This window comes from Epinephelus moara, chromosome 5 (assembly GCF_006386435.1).
Source record: "Epinephelus moara isolate mb chromosome 5, YSFRI_EMoa_1.0, whole genome shotgun sequence".
Classification (NCBI taxonomy): domain Eukaryota; kingdom Metazoa; phylum Chordata; class Actinopteri; order Perciformes; family Serranidae; genus Epinephelus; species Epinephelus moara.
Window position 1 is genome coordinate 33,062,842 of NC_065510.1, and position 20,375 is coordinate 33,083,216.

The 20,375-nt window shown below is 40.6% G+C and overlaps 1 protein-coding gene across 2 annotated transcripts in view; it reads right to left on the bottom strand.

Annotated features, from left to right (window-relative positions):
* LOC126390694 (protein kinase C alpha type) overlaps nucleotides 1–20,375 on the bottom strand; it is a 211,018-nt gene that overhangs the window by 51,347 nt on the left and 139,296 nt on the right. For both annotated transcript variants that reach the window (XR_007569985.1, XM_050045110.1), the window contains exons 9-13: nucleotides 13,798–13,941; nucleotides 13,498–13,671; nucleotides 8,793–8,884; nucleotides 8,422–8,484; nucleotides 7,951–8,089 (exon numbers count right to left, since the gene is read on the bottom strand). Coding sequence is in view for 1 of the 2 variants with exons in the window: in XM_050045110.1 (XP_049901067.1) it covers nucleotides 7,951–8,089; nucleotides 8,422–8,484; nucleotides 8,793–8,884; nucleotides 13,498–13,671; nucleotides 13,798–13,941 (612 nt within the window). In the remaining variant the exon portion in view is untranslated. The remainder of the gene's footprint in view (nucleotides 1–7,950; nucleotides 8,090–8,421; nucleotides 8,485–8,792; nucleotides 8,885–13,497; nucleotides 13,672–13,797; nucleotides 13,942–20,375) is intronic.

The window sequence follows — 20,375 nt, forward strand, 5'->3', positions numbered from 1 at the left end:
TATTTACTATGTACAAAGATGTTTGTTTGCTTTTGCTGTTTGGATGAGGCTGATAATACATAGAGTGCTCTCTCCTTCTGAAAAGTTGCAAGTGATAAAGTAAGACAAGTGTGACCTGTGCCTGACATTCCCTGCTCTCATTCTGTTTTATTTTATTCTTTATTTTTTGCATTATTGTATGAAAGCCTCTGGCCAGTGGAGCTGCTCTGATTCACAGCAGCACATACATGTGTGTGTGTTCGTGTGCAGTAAAAGAGGATAGGATAAAAAAACTATCCCTTGAGTACATTAATCTTAATCTGAATATATTTGCGCTATAATATCTTGTGAAGTTGGAGCGTATTTTATGTGCCTGATTGAATATCTGTGTGCAGCTGTGTTTATTTGTGTACCTGTGCTTGAACAGCCTGCATTTGAGTGTATCTGTGTATGCGCATTGCTGCAGACATTTCTCTCCCATTAAGCCTAATGCTACATGACAGTTGTGGATCAGACTGCTAGCTATTCAAGGCTTCTCTTCTCACCACACACACACACACACACACACACACACACACACACACACACACACACACACACACAAGCGCACACAAGTACCAACCTCTGCGCCTATAAACCGCGTCTGCCATACAGGAACAGTATGGTTGAACACTACAGCGCCCTCATGCCCAACAGTGTTACAGGGCGCTACATGAATATCTGCCTTTTTGTTGTTATCGGATCGCTTTAAGGAATATGTGTGCTGTGGAGCATATACAGTGTGCATCAGTCCATGCTTTAGTGGTCTGTTTTTGAAAGCATTTCTCAGTGCTGTATGTGCTCGCTCTGGGTGGTTTCATTCACTGATGATATTACCGCCTTTTTTCCCACAATTGGTAACACGCAAACAAGTCTACGATGACTAAACTGTGGATCACTTTTCACTGCTTTGACACAAAATGAATTCAGTGACCACTTCTTTCAAAATTCATGAACTGTTTTCACACTCAGTGCACTCTCATTCTGCAATATGCCAGGTGAGGAAATGGGGCAAGTGAGGTGGAATTCGTGACTGCATGGGATGATGTGGCGCTGCACTGTTCTCTTCCAGTCCCAGAATGGTTTGCAGCCCATGCCAGGATGAATTCACTTTCTTTCCAACTTAATCTCTAACATAGCCCGGCATTGCCAGACCAAGTTGAGAATGCAAATTAGCCTCGAACCTCTCGGGTGATTTTGAAGGGACGTCACGAATGGCCGTAGACCAAAATGCCTCTGGACATAACTTGGTAGACCTTAACCAATCAGTGCAACAAAACATGCGATGTAGCGCTCAGTGACAGACGAACACAAGCAGACTACAGCGTGCAAAGATAAGCTGTGATTGTACAGCATCAATATGTCTGTGAACCAGTGTTGCTGTTTTTGCCATCAGAGTTTGAAAACAGTACTTCAACAGAAAGTTGCAGCCATCTTGGTTGTTTTAAATTTTGCATAAAGTGTAAAGGCTCCTCAAGTTGTCAGTCATCATATCAAACCCGCCCCATATTAGATTAAGAATTGAGACCAAGGTTTGTTCAGCTGGGAATCTGTCTGGACAGGAGGGGACCAGACGCATTTGCCAGAGCAAATAAAACATGAGCTGGCATATCCGTCTGGTTTCCTGGCTATCTCCATCCCTCAAGCCAATAGAGGAAGAATTTTCTCATGAAGGTGGAAAGTTTATGACCACATGATCAGATGTCCCTCTTGGATGCAATTAATGTGTGTCTGGACATGTTCACAGAAGATTACCAGTGATGGATCGGGATAACAGAACGATTCTCTCTCAGGTGTATTGTGAGAAAGAAAATAAGGTGTGATTTGTGGCCAAATAAAGAAGACAAGGCCGACTAGCACTGTTAATTTCTATATCTGTAGCATCCTATACACGTATCTCTCCAAACAGTTTTGAAAAAATAAACTCAGTATAGAAAAATGTGTGTTGCCAATTGTATACAAAAAACCTGTAATGAGCAGTCTTCGGGGTTTCCTTGAGCGTCCTACACTGCAAGTGGCATCAAAGATGAACAACACCTTTTGACGAGATGAATCACACTACTCCTACAATTTAGTATCGCACTTCTATAAATTTTGGGGGGGGCTTGTGAAAAACCGATTGAAAATGAATGCTCGTACTGAAAGCAGCAGAGATGGAGATATCCTGACTTTAATTCCCATGTGACTCACATCTCCAAAACAATGAATACCCACAATGCATATTCAACTATAAGTCTCAAAGCAAATCCGTGACAATCCTGATGACAGCAACAAGTTGTTTTTTTTCTCAGACTACAAACTAAAGGTAGATAAATGTTTGATATTTCTATATAGGCCAATATATAATGTATAATTAGAGATGCTAACAAACAACTGAATTACTGAAGCACATGGTGCATTATCAATGACACTGTAAAACATTTCTCTGCATGCATTATGTATTTTTTTTCAGTAGTGTACCAGCATGAGCTAATGATGTTAATTAAAAAATAACCCAAAAGGGAAAATAAGTTGTCGTGACATGCATATGTAGTATGAAGTATAAACTAATTGCAATAGGGGAAAAAAGAAGCAATTGGAGCCTCGAGGCATGGTGAGGAAAGGAAAGGTTATATCATCAAGCTCAACATAAAAGATGTGAAAAATATACAAGAAAAATCACTTCTCTAATTACTGAGTCTTTTAATAATCTGGCAGGAAAGTTAACTTTTTCGTGGCTGCCAACTTGTTTGCAGATTGCTCGCGTGTTCGTGCTCTCTGCAGCATTTCTGTCTCATTTGCCGTTTCCTTCTCACTTTCTCTTTTGCACCTCCTTCTTCCCCCCTGACTTTTTTTTTCTCACATCTCACTCACTTTTCCAACAGCAGCTGAAGTGATTTTGTAGGTCTTCCAATCGCGCTGATCTGAAAACACTGGTTTGAGTGCTCGGGTAATTGGTGAGGAGTCAAGCAAGGAGACAACAACTCCGTGGTTGCTATTCCTAGTCCTAAAACTTTGTGAGAAATAGGATCACCTGCAATTATTATTCAGCAACAATGGAACGACATCTCTACATCTTTAACAACCCTGGATCATGCATGGTCAAGATGCCTAAAGCTAAAGCAAGACAACATTCAATGTTATGAGCCATGTCCGAGACCTTAGTTATGTTTTTATTTAAAATTCATTTCCATCATTAAAGCAAATGAAGAGATTACAGAGACCACTCCTGCACATATCAATGCCAGCTGTCAAAGTATAATATAGTAGACTAGTAGGTTCTCTCTGTCTGTTTATTTTAGCACATTAACACTTTGAGGAAGAACATCAGCTCAGCGACAGTCTAATGAGCATCTTTAAAGTGCCACTTCCTCTATGACTAAATTCGTACTGTCATCCTGACACTACAAACACCCCAACCGCTGTCTTCAGCCCACAGAGGGAGTGCGCAGGGAAGTGGACACCCATGCCTCTTAATGCCACACTGCAGTGGGGACCAACTAGGGCGTAGCGGGAAATGGCCCGTATCAGACAGCTAAACATCCTCAAATGCTCTCCTGATACTCCGCACAAAGCCATCATTAGGCCGTTCTCTCTCATTTCAATCCCGGCTTTCTTTGCTTCTCTCCGTCAGTGTCCGGTCACTCTTGTCCCCTCCTGCTCTTTTCCTCATAGTTAATACCTTATGTCGCCTTTGTGTTCCCTTTCTGTTCTCTCCCTTCCTGGCTATCTCTTTCTCTCTGTGTCAAAGTCATTGAGGTGTAAATTCACATTAGTGTGAGCATTCCTCCCAGACAGGAGCTACCAATGACTGGCTATATAGGTCAGAGTAAACTGTGTGCCAGTACATGAGTGTGTGTGTGTGTGGCAACTGACGCAGGAACACGACTGCGTTCTGTCACATGTGCAACCAGGGGACCCACGGCTACACAGGAATGTACTCCCTCATAGTTATGAGCATGTGGGCAGGTGTGTGTGAAAAGGAGAAGTGTGAAAATCTTTCTCATCTCGCAGCTATCTCACACGTACTGAGATACTAACACGCACCAACCCACAAACACAGTTATATTGCAGAAGTGACCTCAATATTGCAGCTCATATAAAAACAAACATACTGCAGAATATATTATGTGACAGTTTGAGTCATTCAGGGAGACAGCTGCTCCCTACCTCTGATGACAATGTCCATGGTTCTCAACCTTTTGCCTATGGCTAGATTTGAATTATCAAAAGCTCATTTTCTTCCGTAATCACTAACCCTTTAAGGATACTTTGCTGATTTTCAACCAGCTTTGTGTTGTAACAATGTGGGTAGTATGTGTGAATGAACTTTGGTAAACTCCCCTCTGTCTTGCCAGCACACGTATCTCCCTGTTCATCTCCCAGCTCAAATCTGCCAGATGATGAGACATGCCTCGCTGGCTTTTGGGCTGTTGCTCAAACTACAGATTGTACTTCCTCATTTTCGTATGCCCACCACCACTATGGAAGCTGATCACGAAAGAGAGCTTCTCCTCTCTTTCTCTCAGACTAAGAATAAACTGTAAAACTAGGCAGTACTAATCAAATATATACACTAAAATTCTGTTACCTTGTCGCCTATTTCTCGCCAAAAAAGGTATTTCAGTTAGAAATACTCTAGTCAAAGAAAACTTTATTTTGATTTGCAGTATCATATTTGGCAGCATGGCTCTGTTCTGGGGCCTCTGTGCCTTTCCTCAGGCCTACGTAGAAAGTATCTTCCACGTGCTTATGTGGAAAGCCCTAAGGCCTGAGGCAGAGAGAGGAAACCCCCCTTCCCTTCCATGCGCCTACATGGAAAGACAGCAGCAGCAACCCAATTTTAAAAGTATCTGCATGTTTCTACTCTAAGGACAGCCAAGATTTATAAAAAGACCATCTTTCCAGCTCTGAAATACTTCTTTAACCTACATAATGAAGGCCAAAATTTTCCAATCAGAAAGGAAGATGAGCTTTAATTAAACACCTACAACTTGTCAGAGTGACTTTTGGTAACATGTATTCAAAGTTTAGAAATGGACCAAAGGCCTCTGACAAAACTCTGCAAACATAGCTGCTCATGATTGATGTGAGATCTCTCCTGGTCCTTCTGTCACACACAATTTGAGGTGCACTTCCCCTCCATTATCTCTGAGAGTATCATCACTGTGAACCAATTTTTAAGGTCAGTCTCCACTTCTGAGTGTGTGTTCAAGTGTGTGTCTGATGTGTGTATTGAAATAATGTACAGATATCATATCTGTTAACATAAAAATGTGCACATGTGATGCTCACATGCATGTGACTGTGTGACATCACGTGTGCATGTGTGACTTAGCATGTAGTGTGTGACCTGAAAGGTGTGCATTAGCTCACAGGGCTATGGAAACAGTAGCCGCTCCCACCCCCTGCCGTGTCATCGCTGGCTGGCGCATTAGTGTCAGTCTGACTCTGAGTGGTCACAGCGTGTTCACCCTGCGTCCGTTGGGCGGAATTAACCTCCCAGTCTATCAGAGTGGGTTTAAGAGGCAATCAATAACCCGGCCCACAATTAAATACAAGCCAACTAACTGATAATGGCTACAGAGTGGGAAAAAAAAATCAGTACATTAAGTATAAACTGCTGCAAGCTGTTTATATGTTGGGTGAAATTAAGAGAGACTGATAAATAGATTAGCAGCATTGAATTATGGATACTTAGCCTCATTTCCAGATTGCATGAATCACAGGCAACACTTCTGTTTGGCATCTTATTGTGGATGGTACTTTCCCTCTTTGACATGGTTTACTTTTGCGATTACTTGCTCCAACAGATTGATCAGTATTAAACTAATCATAAAAATAAAGACATTTAAAAAGGCATATTAAAAGATTATTGTGTGTCTTTAAATTTATCAGTGTCTTTACATTTCTAAAGAACAACAAAAGTGAAACATTTCATTTGCTGTCAGTACAATCATAACATTTTACAAAGTGTCACTATTTGTTGTCAGCATTTCAAATGTGATGAGGTCATCAATAGGGATCCCATTGAATTAACCCTGCCTAAGCTCTAACAGTTGACATACCCTGCAGAACCTCAGGCATCTTTCCCCTTTCCTGTTCTACTTTGATATGCTATGTGCTATGCTTGTCTACATTAAAAAGAAAAACAAATTTTGAATATGGTTAAAAGCTGAGTCTGTGGAACCTGTAGAGGTAACACTTGATACCCTGACCGTGTGAAAGGCTTTAGGTTTATTCCATTCCTACAACCGAAAAACAAATGTCGTCCGATTTGACTATGCAATAGACCTCCCATCAGCTGAACATCAACACCACCACCAAGGACACCTATGTCTGTTCAGAGGTAACATTACTATGTAAAGTCACATAACATTGACGTCACAGTCTTCTTGGACACATTACATTGTAAATAGTCGCATTTTAAGTTAGCTAATGTTTGCAAAACACAAGCTAACTAGCTAGCTGATGTATATCTTAATTAAGGGGAGTTAGCCTAATGGCAGATTAACAGCATCATCCAGGATGGCTTCATCCTTCTTTCTGTTGAGATTTGGAAAAGGAAAAATATAATTATTCAATAATAATTCAATAATATATTGAATTATTGTTAGCCAGAAAAGATCAAGGCCAATGTTCCTTTGTTTTTATAATGTCTGTAAGTCTATGTGGCGGCCCGAAGTAACTTTTGGTGGTATTAATTTAGATCATTGTGTATATATCCTTTCATCACATATTGCACTCTTTGCTATTGACTTCTTGAAGCTATATTGCCCGAAGCCCTGAATCTATCTCACATAACCTTTGGCAACCGTTTCTTTTTGTCAAGTTTGTCCAACTTAGCAACAGTAACCAAGAAGGTCAGGACTTTGGATCAATCAATTGTGTCTTAAGCATAGGGTACTGCTAAACGTCCAAATGCTAGCACTAAAATGCTCGTCTTTTTTACCGATACTTTCATCTAATATTTCCTAATTGAAATCATAGTTTTTAAAACTTTACAATGGATTTTATTGAGGCAAAATTCTTTGGTCAGGTTTTGCAGAGCGATATGTTTATACCCAGCAAAGTAACTCAATCGATCAATTTAACAATGCTACTGAGACGTGTATTATATTGGAAATTATGTGGCAATATCTCCAACAAAACTCAGCCCATAGTCATCAGTGGACTTGTCAAACATCCAGACAGTCAACTTGGACTCATCCTGCCTGCACCACTTGCCAAGGGTGAGGTTTCGGTCGGTTACATTCACTGGGAGTGGATCCAGTCGAATCAATACACAGTTGCCACATCAGTTGATGAGCACTTGTCAGAAACAACTGGCACTGAGATGGTATGGATAAATGGGTAAATAGTGATAGAGCTGCATGTGAAGGTGCTGGACAGATATAATTTAATCTTCATTGGATCCTTTTCAACTACTGTGATACAAGGACACATTCAACAAGGAAAATGCACACTGGTAAGGATTTCTGTTGCTGTGAGATGATTTTTAAAAACAGAATGTTAAGAACTTCAAACTACTTTCCATGTCCACATTTCTATATGGATGTTGCCAGTAAACAAGGACAAAAAGAAGCAGGTATACATCTTAGCAAAATGACCGCTATCATGACCACAAATTGCTTAACTGTCAAGTGGATTTGTCTTGACCTCAAAGGATAAAACTTGCTCTGGAGAAAACCCCATTGGGACAAACACAGAGACCCTGGCTGCTATGTTTGGGTTCAGTCTGGACTTGCCAGCGGACACAGTGTGTCTGTTTGACTGGGATGCTTACGTCATGAGGGAGTGCTTGCGTGCATGTGTGTGTGTGTATCCGTCCTGAGGCAGTGACCTTAATCTGGAGCGCAAGGGTGACACAGGCTCAGACCAGACAGTGACAGAGATGACCTCATGCATCAGAACATGCACGCGCATCACATCCCCTCCATGCTTCAGCCTTACCTCCGGGGCTATGTAGTCTGGGGTGCCGCAGAAGGTGCGCGTGGTCACTCCTTCTATCATGTTCTCTTTACACATGCCGAAGTCAGCAATCTTAATGTGTCCCTCACAGTCCAGCATCACGTTGTCCAACTTCAGATCCCTGTAGAAGCACAAGAGACGTTCAAAACATCCTTGAAGATGATGACTTCTCAGCAGGTGGCTTTCACTGCCTATCCTAAGTACATGTAATTCTTATACTATTTATTGCAAACAAACCTCAGTTTCTGTTGCTGTGTGTTTTCAAGAAAGCCCTAATCAAACACTTTAAATGCAATAGTTCAATATATAATGACTCTTCACTGCATGGTATCCGTTGCAGAAATACAGACACTTTTATGTCACAAAATTTCTATTATTGCTTTAAATACAGCCACTGAATTTGAAGAACATCATGCACTGTGTTTATGCCATGTAAACGGTATCAATACGCACCTATAGATGACTCCTTTAAGGTGCAGGAAGAAGAGACCAACAGCGATCTCTGCTGCATAGAACCTGCAATAACAACCACACATTTGCCGACTTAAAACACAAGCAAACTTGCACTAAAATTAAAGCTTTACTGTAATCCCAAAATAATTCCATTTAATGTATCATACATAAGATGATCATATCATATTGTTGCAGTATCAATGCAGCCTGTATGTAAAAACATTATACAAATAAAATGTCAGTTATTAGCTTGGTAGCACTATACAAAGTGGTTTTAGAAAACTAAAATAATCATGACGTGTATTTGACAGTAGAAATGATTCCCTATTCAGTTGGATTACACCAGTTGCGAGTAAATTGCTGTTTCTTACACTGCCTGAGGTTCCTTGAACTTGCCCACTTGTTGAATATGATACATGAGGTCTCCCCCGTTCACATACTCCATGACAAAGTACAGACGGTCCTGTGTTCACAGAGACAGAGGGAATAGGAGAGAGGGTGTAGGGATAGATGGGGCATGGGGAGGAGGGAGACAGAATAACATGCGACATCATTATTTTTCACACAAAAATAGCAAAGTTCCACAAAAGCTGTGAAATTATGCAACATTTCTACACTTCAATTCACTGACAGCTCTCCTAACAGAAAGATACAGCTCAGCGTTGCAGCCTTCCCTAACCTCGCTGTCTGAGTCACTCCATCGTTCCTGCCACACTTGCAATGACAAGGTGACCTAAAAAGCCCACAACAAAGCGCTTCATGGGAAAAAAGAAAACACTCAACACAGACATCTGTCAGGAGATATTCTCTTTGTCTGATAGTTCTGGTCCCTTACTGCCCATGACAAGTTTGGCCTGACCCCAGTTCAACGGAGTTTGACAGTCCCTCACTAGCAACACACAAACCAACCACCTCACATAGCAACAGACACACACTGCACTGCCATCAAAGCTGGCCTTCCTTTAGGTTTGACAGATCTGACCCTCAACTTGTGGAAGCTCTGACCCTCACAGCACTACGATGACGATCCCTTGAGCAAAATGCACACTGCACCTTCTCTAGATCTCTGTGCCTCTCACTTTCAACTTTTCTGTAGTCTTTTGTCTCTTGTTTTCTCTCAGTAATGGGCCACAAAAGATGCCTCAGCTGGATATCACTTTAATGGATGCTGACAACATGTTGTCTTAGTAAAACAGATGCAGAACAAAACTTGTGTTTTTCAGCTAATTATGCTAAAAGGTGTACAAGACCTTCTGACTGGGGACACTAAAATGTTCTCTCTTTGTTGTGTTTAATAATGAAGCTAAACTAAAATCATGATTGCAACATTTGACGCCCACATGCCATGGTATAATTAGGGATACATGATTTTGGTGTTCCATGCGCTTGGTCTCATCTCTTGTTATCTTTGGGTCCTTATTTCTTAAAACGTATCTTTACTCACAGTATCTTCATTAAAGAAACCCCGAGAGGCAAGTGAGAAAAAAAAATTCTGGTGATCCATTTTTTTTAAATATTTCCAATCTGATTTTTTTTTTTTATTATCTTCTGTGTTATGAGGTGAAAAAAATGTTTTCTAAGGCTAAATTTTTTTTTTAAGTTCTTTTTTTAAATCTGTGAAACAGGTGGGTTAAAAAAGTTTCAGCTGGTTAATTTTTCTGTTGTGGTCAAAATCATTTTTTCAAGTGTTTGTTGTTGTAAGACTCATTTTGGCAATGTTCTAAACACAGGCCCCCAGGTAGTGTGGCAGGCTTTGAAGCTAATGTTCGTAATGGCAAGACAGTGGTACTACAATTTCCAAGGCCCGTCACGTGTCCTGCAACCCAGAAAGACTTTTCCCATTGACTTATATGGCAAAAGCAACATCAGTGAATCAGTGGATACATTTTTTGAGCTTTACAACGCCAGCAAAATAACTCATTTCACTATCAGGATTTGATCCATATCGTCCGGCAACATTTCAAAAGAGCCGCAAGATTATGTCATTTTATCAACATTGAAGTTAGCAGAGAGCTAAACCGGAATGTAGCCATTTGGCCGGCGGAAGTAAGACACTTAATTGCACTCTGTCGTGCTTGGCTGCCTGGAGTCTCTAGTGCCCCGCTCTATGGGCTGCACAGTGCGTAAGTAGTGCCAATCATCCCTGGATCATCCGAGTAATTTTATCCATGGCAACTCAAGGCAATTGAATCGAACGCAACTGGACTTTCTGTCTTAGAAGACGTTTCACCTCTTATCCAAGAGGCTTCATCAGTTCATGCTTGTCTGACTAGGCTGGAACTAGTAAGACTAATTCTGGACAAAACTAAGTCCAGTTGCGTTCGATTCAACTGCCTTGAGATAACCTGGATAAATGAGAACATCCACAGGCATCTTTATACATGGCAGTTGAATAACTTTGGCTTCATGTGCCACTAAGCAATTCTATTAGAAATGAACAGGGTCCCGTGAGCAAGGTTGTATCCAGGTCTCTGAATACATCCGTGTCTTTTCACTTGCCAGCAAGCAGGCTAACAACTAACAGCAAATTAGCTAATGCTAACAGCAGATTAGCACCGATTAAAATATATGTCGAGCTGAGAGACAGACACAACTGTAATGTTACATTACTTGTTAAAACACAATAAACTGTATGTGCCTTGTGTTGAGAGTGTGTCGAGAAATTAAATCTCACCTATAAGAATATGAATGATTTTGGTCATATTTATAACATGGGGTAGTGGTGCACTTCAACCTCTTGTGGCCAAAATGAGTATTACAACAACAAACACTTAAAAATCACAAGTCACAAGCACATAAGAGAAGAAAAAAAAGATCTATCTCAGAAAAAAAAACATTGCTTGCAAGGATTTTTCTTTTAATCCTAAAAAAGTCTGCAGAGAAAATGGAAATACCAGAACGACTGTGAGAATGTGAGAGTAAGTTTGGTGAGAGTATGAACTGTGAACTGTATGTGTGTATGTGTGCATGCATGTGCATGTACACACGCATACACACGCACATCTGTGTATTCATGAGTGCGCTATGAGTGATGCCAAGCTGAGCCTCTTCCTGTTTCCTGTGTCTGCCTGCTGGTGCTCAGCTCTAATCAGCTGCTATAGTTCAGCTCTGCCTTTCTGAGAAATCTAACTGCTAACAGACGTTCATGTTCCATCCAGCGCAAACCAACAGCTGGGTAGATTTACCGAGAGGCATTCTGATTAGGTGAAACTTTGATTTCTTTCGTATTGAGACTGAAATGTATGTGAGCAGTGGGGCATGGAAAATTCATATGGCTGCCATTTGTACTTGTTTATTAGAAAAAGAAATCAATACCTCAAAAATATGGAGGTCCCAACTGAGAGTGCCAAAGTGACTCTTTCTTCAGTTACACTGCTTGAGCTTTGCTCCACCAACTTTGACCATTTCTTTAAGTAAACTGTCTCTCCCAAGTCCCCCAGCTTCATGGAAGTGCAATACTGACTCCATAGGCTTATTTTTTAGCAGTGCAGAATAACTAACTGTTGACATTTGAAAGGGTTGTTACATGTCAAAATGCCAATTTGACATTACATGTGTCATGTAGAAACGCCACCTACCTGCAGACCATCACACTACCCCAGTTTGAATGTACTGCCACTACTGCACATTACAGCAGCTGTTATGGCTACTACTGCTAGTATTGTTACACCTTAAGTGATTCTCCAAGACAGTTAAAGGGACAGCTCACCCCAATGTTAAAAAAAACATATTTTCCATCTTACCTAAGGTGCTATTTATCAGTCTAGATTGTTTTGGTGTGAGCTGCTGAGTGTTGGAGATACCAGCCGTAGAGATGTCTGCCTTCTCTCGAACATAAAGGAACTAAATAGCGATCAGGTTGTGGTACTTAAAACCGCAAAAATATACATTTGAATCTACTCATGGATGAGCAGCTCGTGCTCATGACGGCGTGATATGCAATGTAATGGCATCCTCCTTGACTTAGCTGTAACGTTGACTACCTCAGTGGTGCTAGGCAAGCTAGAAGCAGATGCATGTTTCCCTTTGCACAGTGATATGGCTGGTGGGCAAAGAAAGAAAATAGTTCCTACATGAAACTGCTCCCAACAAGGTCTGTGGATTATCTTGAGTAACCGCGTCATCATTTTTTGAAAGAGATACTGCTGTTGAGTTTTACAAATGTATCTTTTTGTGTTTTGAACACCACAAGCTGAGTGCCATCTGGTTCCATTATAAAGGAGAGAAGACAGACATCGGTATGGCTGATATCTCCAACACTCTGTAACTCACACCAAAACAATCTAGACTGATAAATAGCACTACAGGTAAGAGGTAAAATATTTTTATTTTTATTTTGTGTTGAACTGTCCCTTTAAGCTCCAATATGAAATGAGGAAGAGGATTTAGCAAGTTCCATTTACATTGCTGAGAGCGTGTTAAAGCAGAGCAGCAAGAGATATTTCTCTATGATTTAATGAAGTACATGGAAAAAAGTTCTGTGTGTGTGAGTGTATGTGTGTGCATGACACTCAGTTAGGCTTGGTTCTTTAAATCAGGTGTAGATCTAAAGCTTAATGAGGCAGGAGTAGGAGGGGAAAACACTGCAAATTACGATGCAAAGCACAAATAAATATATGTCATAACTTTATCGGTGTGCACACGTCTGCATTTATTTCTGTTCTTATATAAGCAAGCACAATGCACTTCTATGAATAAGTGCAACTGTGTGTGGGTGTGTGTGAGCAGGAAATACAGTGCATCTGAGTGCATGTCTTTTTGCTCATACAGTATGTGCTCTCAGGTTGTGTGGTCTGGTTTTGGCATGACTCAAAGTGAACACATGCACATACACACACATGCTTTTGTATACACACGCATAAACCTCAGTCTTCTAATTGGGGTTTGTTTGTTTCCCCTTCTCTTTTTTTTTTTTTTTTTAAAAATCATACTTGTCATGCATGTCCTCTAAAGCTCTCCACACCACTTTATGACTAAGCTGTTTAGCTAAAAGCCCCTTCATGAATTAATCTGACCTGACCTGACCTGACCTGGAGTGACTTGTCCTGACGCGTGTCCAGGAGCATTTTTACCTACCACAGTCTGGAAGCACGAATGGAGGTATGTGAGGAAGGGCGGCTTGTCCTGTTGGGCCAGGACTCTCTTCTCCACCATGGTACATTCCACATCATCGTCCTGAATCACCACGTCCTTCTTCAGGATCTTTATTGCGTACAGCTCTTCAGTGGCCTTCATCTCTGCCAACATGACCTTCAGACAGACAGGGAGAGAGAAGTCTATGTATATCCTATTCTTTTTTTTGTTTCTTTAGATCTCCTGCACTCTGTTAGTAGTAACACCAAAGGCTCCACTTTTTTAAAATCTGAGCTGCCTCACCTTGCCAAAGCTCCCTTTCCCCAGCACAGCCAGGAAGCTGAAGTCGCTGAGTTTGACCTGGTCCAGGCTGTTTTGAGTCTGCTGGCTGGAGTGGCTGTCGTCCGTCTCGGTGATCACCTTCTTACCTGGGCCTAGCTTGGCTTTCTGCACTCAGGGAACAAAGGGTGGCATGTAAGAGATACACATTTTCAAAATGCGCTTTGAGCAGCACACACAACATAAAGCTTCATATTTTTTTGCTCAGACAAGATGACTACTTCCTGAATTCCTAAAATGTAAACCTTGATTTAAAAATGTGCATAAAATGAATTTAAAAGATACTGAAACAATAGTAAACTCAGTAAACGAAGCTTCTCTGTGGTGGTTTCCTCTCGTGACACCACAGACCAACACATCCAATTCCCCTTTGTTTGATTTAATATTTTTCCCATTACAGCTATAATCATACACATAAATATTTCATATGCTGGAATTTCATTCGTGAAAAAAATATCCTCTAGATGTTCTCACATACTCACACTACCCATTTGCTCGCTCACAGGCCCAGTACACAGGTTGATAAGCAGAATTTGAAACTGATGGAGTGAAATGAGACTGCAGTGTTGTTGTGGAGCAGATACACACAAAAATGGCTCCACGCAAACAGAAACAATGTCATAACTTGTAGTAAATAAGAGGATATAGTTACACTTCTTTCTTTCATCTCATCACTTTATTGACAAATTAATATCTGACGCTGTGATATCTTCAAATACATCAACAAGTAATTCTTATTTCAATGAATTAAAAGCTCAGTTCTGGCTCCTCTTGTTGGCTTAAAGGAGGAGAGCCGCCATCTATATTAAAGGCTTGAGGGGAAAATAAAAGACATGTGTGAACTGAAACAATCTACGAGACATGCTTAAAACCTCTTGCAATGAATCCATTATGCAAATATGACTTTGTTATTTATAAACATCATAATCCAGGGGGGAAGTCACAGAACTAGATCACTAATATTATAAATGATAAACCTCAATGTATATATTTTCAGTGGACATTTTTATCTTGTGACTACTGTAAATCACATAAAAGGGACAGTCCTCCTAAAATCAAAAATACATATTTTTCTCCTAACTGTAGTGCTGTTTATCAGTCTAGATTATTTTTGTGAGTCTTGCAGAGTGTTGGAGATATCAGCCGTAGAGATGTCTGCCTTCTCTCGAGTATAATGAAACTAGATGGCACTCAGCTTGTGGTGCTCAAGCACCAAAAGAATACATCTGAATCTACTCATGGACGAGATGTTTGTGCTCATGACGGTGTGATATGTAATGTTAAACATTAATGGCTAGATCTATCAATCTAGATTAATAAAGAGCACAACAGGTAAGAGGAAAAACATGTATTTTGATTTGGGGTTGAACTGACTCTTTAACATATTTTCAAAATGCTCCTGCACTGGTAGAAACAGGCTCAACATTATTTTAAGCACTATATCACTGAAATCACCTCTTATATCTGATTGTGTGTTAAAGGCAAAGTCTAAAAACAACTTTAAACTGCACTGATGATTTTTTTCACTCTAGGACAAAGTTGCACAGCTGCCAGAACAATGAAGTGCGAAATACAATACTGGTTTCACTATGTGCGTGCATGTCTGGTCTAAGTGTCTGTCACGTGTCTCTCACCTGTATTTGCAAAAATGCAAAACAATCTCTTCTATGCACCTTTCATGCCAAAGTCATGCGTAATCTCCCAGTATAGCAAGATGCTCCAAACTACAGTGCAATACGCTTAAATATACACAACCCCATGGCAGTCTGAGTGCTAAACAACAATCATAAACAACATAATTACATACTTGTTTACCTCTCTGCACAAAAACACAACCAAACGTAGAGTATTCACACTCAGCCAAGGCCAAACACAGATCCAAACTCATGCTGATCCTCGACACCATAGGTGTAATCTACACCCACATGCTACATGGAGTTTAGCTTCAGCAAGGACTCTAACAAAATGGCATTAAATAGTTGAATGTCCCTATTGCTTCCCAGTGATAGAAAATGCTACTCTGAACTTGTGCAAAAAACAAGGAGGTCATACCCCATTGTCACTTCACTAGAGAGTAGGTCAATGAAGGTCATTTTAGCATTCACTACACTACATGGTGGCAAAAATCCAGACTATGTGACACTATTCTGAATATAAAGACATTTAGCTTGAGACAACCAATGCTGAACAGCTTTAGTTTGGTTAATGGCATCTACCGTAGTCTGCTCCTAATCTGGCAGGGCAGCAGAGGAACACAAAAGCAGAGCAGACCGCACCAGATCACAGCACACCTGTAAGCTTTTAGCCAATTTAAAGAGCCTGGCCAAGCCGAGCGAGCAGCAGCCTTACTTCCTGCCTCTCAGACACACCTGGTCAGAGTCTTCCACAACTGCTTGGTCCTGAAACCACAGGGAGAAGGGAGCCAAAAGGGCCAACTCACTTAGTGCACGAGCATGGGTGTGAACCAACTCAACTGAGACACTTTTATACGCAGATAGTTGAGGGCTGATCTGCAGAGTGCAGCTCATACACACAGATACACAGAGAGAATATGAATGAAGATGCAGTAATTATATTATGACATTAACTGTTGAGCTTTAGCCTTTGGAATAATGTTTCAGCATCATCAGTGTTGGATTTAAACAAGAGATGCACTACATTACATTTAGTTTGTAATTCACTGTAATCATGACAGTCTGCTATCCAGTGGAGGATCTTGTAATGGGCCACATAGGTAGCCATTAGGCCCCGAGATGGCCTTGGGTGCCCCCCCTGGGCTACACCCTGGATAAAACTGCAAATTTATGCCGTATTCTCTATGGGCCGTTTCATAGTCGACGCACGCAATGCGAGCAAGCGACGTGCAGCAACTTCCTTTCATAGTCAACACACTGAACGCAAGTGACGCGGGCGACACTTGAAATGCAATACATCGCTCGTGCAATAGGGGGTAGCAGAGTCACAGGTACATTCCGGCTAGCTAGTACAGCTATTTTATTAGAGTGCAGGGCACTAGAACTGTCATATAAATAGGGGTGAGCCTGTACGAGTTCGCAAAGTTTTTCCTCCTCGCCCGCCATATTCCATACCTGCTTCTTCTGTGTATAACAAAAAGTGGTTAATTTCAAGTACGTCGCTTGCATTATCACCCCCGCTGGCAACGCATGGTATTACACATGTTGCTGCGTCGCATATCAAAAAAACATGGGCAACACATTTTGAGACGCAAGCATGCATCAAAGCGGCCAATACGTCTCGATGCGTCCCAGTGCTTTCACGTCTGCGTGCCTTTGCATCGACTATGAAACGGCCCTCATTGTTTGTTACTTATTATCCATATTTTTTTTACTAAGTTGTTTATTTGTGTTGATTTCACATAAGCTCTTGTTCTTGTATAATAGTAATAAGTACAATAAATATAAATGCAAGAAATATAATGTGTGTGTGTGCGTGTGTCTCAGGGGAAACCCGCCTAAAGCCAATATGTGCTAAGTCCGGCACTGCTGCTATCAGTTACTATCATTCTGTTTTGGCAGGCCTCTGTTTCAGTTTTCAACGCCATGGCAATCTCTGGCATCATGTTACCTACATAACAATTACTCTCATGCAGAGACACACGCAGAAATCTGTGTCAGGAAAGCACCAGTAGAAACAATCAATCCTTGTTTGAAACATTCCTTTAGAAGCTCTTAAGTATCATAAGTGGAAGTGGAAATTGAATTTCCAGCCATGTACTTTAATTCCTTAATCAAGTAAAAATCCCACCTGTCCTCCATCGAAAAAACAAAACAAAAGCACCTCAAGGTAGAAAGTAAACACAATATGTACAAATGCGAGTGATGTTGGAAAATAAAATCTTCTAGTATAAAAAATAAGCAAGGTGACAATTTGTAGGTGGAAAATAAACTGTTACCTTGCCAGCACACTGATGAAAGTCACACACACACACACACACACTCTCACACATACACAGGAGAACAGTTGCTCATTGTTCCGACAACAGTTTGATGCTGACATCTAGTGGTCACAATCGGTTTTGTTTCTCCTCATCATTTTCCCAGTGTGCAATATTTCTGTAGTCCATCATTCCGGTAAGTCTAAATGTGAAGCCTGATCTGCGGCTGCAATGAGATGTTCACATGTAGAAACATAAAATAAGGCAGGTGAAGCTTAAGCAAGTCCTGAGATCAGATATATGGCCGTACTTGCAGCAGCGATGACGTAAGCGCACAAGATGTGGACAGGCAGAGTGATCCAGACAAGACACATACAGAACACAAAGAGACACATGTAGACAGATGTATAGCCGTGGACTGTGAGCAGTACAGTGTCAGGATTTACTAACAATCCTCTGACAAACTCGGAGGAACAAGAGGCAGGGGAGACAGAGAAGAGCTAAGGTTCTCTCACTTAATTGATGACATGGGAAATTTCCACAGTTCCTCCAACTACAAGAAGGAGCAGTGACTATATATACATTAGGCCTGTACAGATATTGACTTATTGAAGTTGAGTTTACTTTTTAATTTCATATTCGTCTTAATTTCTCTCACAAAAACCCACACCCAGAACAAATTGTTAGTAAATTGGATCTATTTGCAGTAGCTTGGAACCACATACAAATGATCAGACATGAGGAGAGGTGATGGAATATGTCACCACATCGAGACAAGACAAAAGAGCAGAGGAGAGGAGAGAAGAGGACGAGAGGAAGGGAGAGAAGGGGAGAAGAGAGGGAGGGGAGGGGAGAGGAGAGGAGAGGAGAGGAGAGGAGAGGAGAGGAGAGGAGAGGAGAGGAGAGGAGAGGAGAGGAGCTACCTTTAGACTAAAGTTAATTTGGCAATCCTGAGAGCAGGGGGCAAGAAGGGGAGAGAGGAAGAGAGAAACTCTTGCATTAAATATGACAATGTGACACAGGATGAAGAAGCATTTGTACAGTATAAGTCTCACCAAGCACACAGGAGGGAGCAGGAGGCTAGGGGAAAAAAAGGAGAGAACCACAGAGGGGTTTACGAAGAGAGAAGAAGGAGAAAAGGAGAAAGAACTTGGTACATTCTCGAGGCCACAGAGTCCATAAAAGATACAGTAAAGTCAAGTGGATGAAACATTTTGAGACCTGGAGATCGAAATAAAAAAAATAAAATAAAATAAAAACACTACTTTATGTAAGTTATAACAAGCAGTGCAGCCATTTTTTTTGGGTCGTATATACACCGGATAAAATCTGCAGGATGACTGCACCAGAGCTGCAGAGAATCACCTCATGTGGCCCATACAGTTCATCTCAGTGGGTAAGATAGTGTTATTTTTGATATACATTGTATTCAGGCACACTTCTTTTTAGACTTTTTTTTTTTTTAAGACTTTTATTTATTTGCACATATAAATATAAAACAAAAATGCATATACATATCTCTCTTGGTAGAGAGGAAGGTAAGGAAATGTGCAGGTGAGGTAATAAATAAATAAATAAAAAATAAATAAAATAAAAATAATGATAATAGTAATAATAGGAGTAATAATAATAGTGACAACACTAAATAAATATAGGGAAAAAATTATAAAAAGGTGATAAAACTACTTTCTATAAAAGTTTCATTTACGTGTAATTTTACCATGTATAACCATGACATAGGTACTGCATAGATATTATTGTAGCTGAAGTCAGGCTGAATACAAAGAAGTCACGTGACTTTGAAAATATTGCTCACATTTGTTCAAATTTTACAACAACAAAATTGAGAGCTCAGAGGGTTAATCTATTTGTCAATCGACATAAAATTGTGCATTTTCTGGTTTTAAGCTGCTTCAATGTGAGAATTTGATGCTTTTCTTCTGTCATACATGAAATAAACTGACTAGTTTGGATTTTTGAGCTGTTATTTGGATAAAACATAACATCTGAAGATGTCATCTGGGGTTCTGGGAAATGACACATGGCATTTTTCACTATTTCCTGACGTTTTATTGACAAAACCATTATTCAACCAAGCAAAGAAATAATGGGCAGATTGATTGATAATGAAAATGATAATTAGTTGCAGCCCCTAGACTGCACAGTGGAGAATCAGAGAGCCTGCTGCATAACAAATACTGCATCGTTTCCATAGAGAACCCGCTAGAAAAGGCCTGAGAGCACCTGCTTTCTGCTCAGAGTGTGAGTGAACAGTAAGTGCAAGCTTGTGTGTGTGTGGGCAGGGTGAAGGACCAGCTGTTGAACCCTGACACTAAAAGCACCAACACTTGACCATGACGCATCATGCATCCCATTGTGGTGAACATTATGTACTTGTGGACCTGTTACTATGGCTAACTAAATGCAGATAAGCGATATGAGATCAGAGTCCTCTCTGTCCTTCATCAGCACTCCTACTCTTCACCTCTTCTCTCTTTCACCCCTCATTATAACATAAACCTCACATCCTGTATGAAGATCCAAAATGACTGTTGCCATATCATCAATGGCTTTCATTTGAATTCTGTGTCATTAAGCTGGAGATAAAATGTCACCAAAAAGCTCCTGCTTGGCAAATTAACTCAGC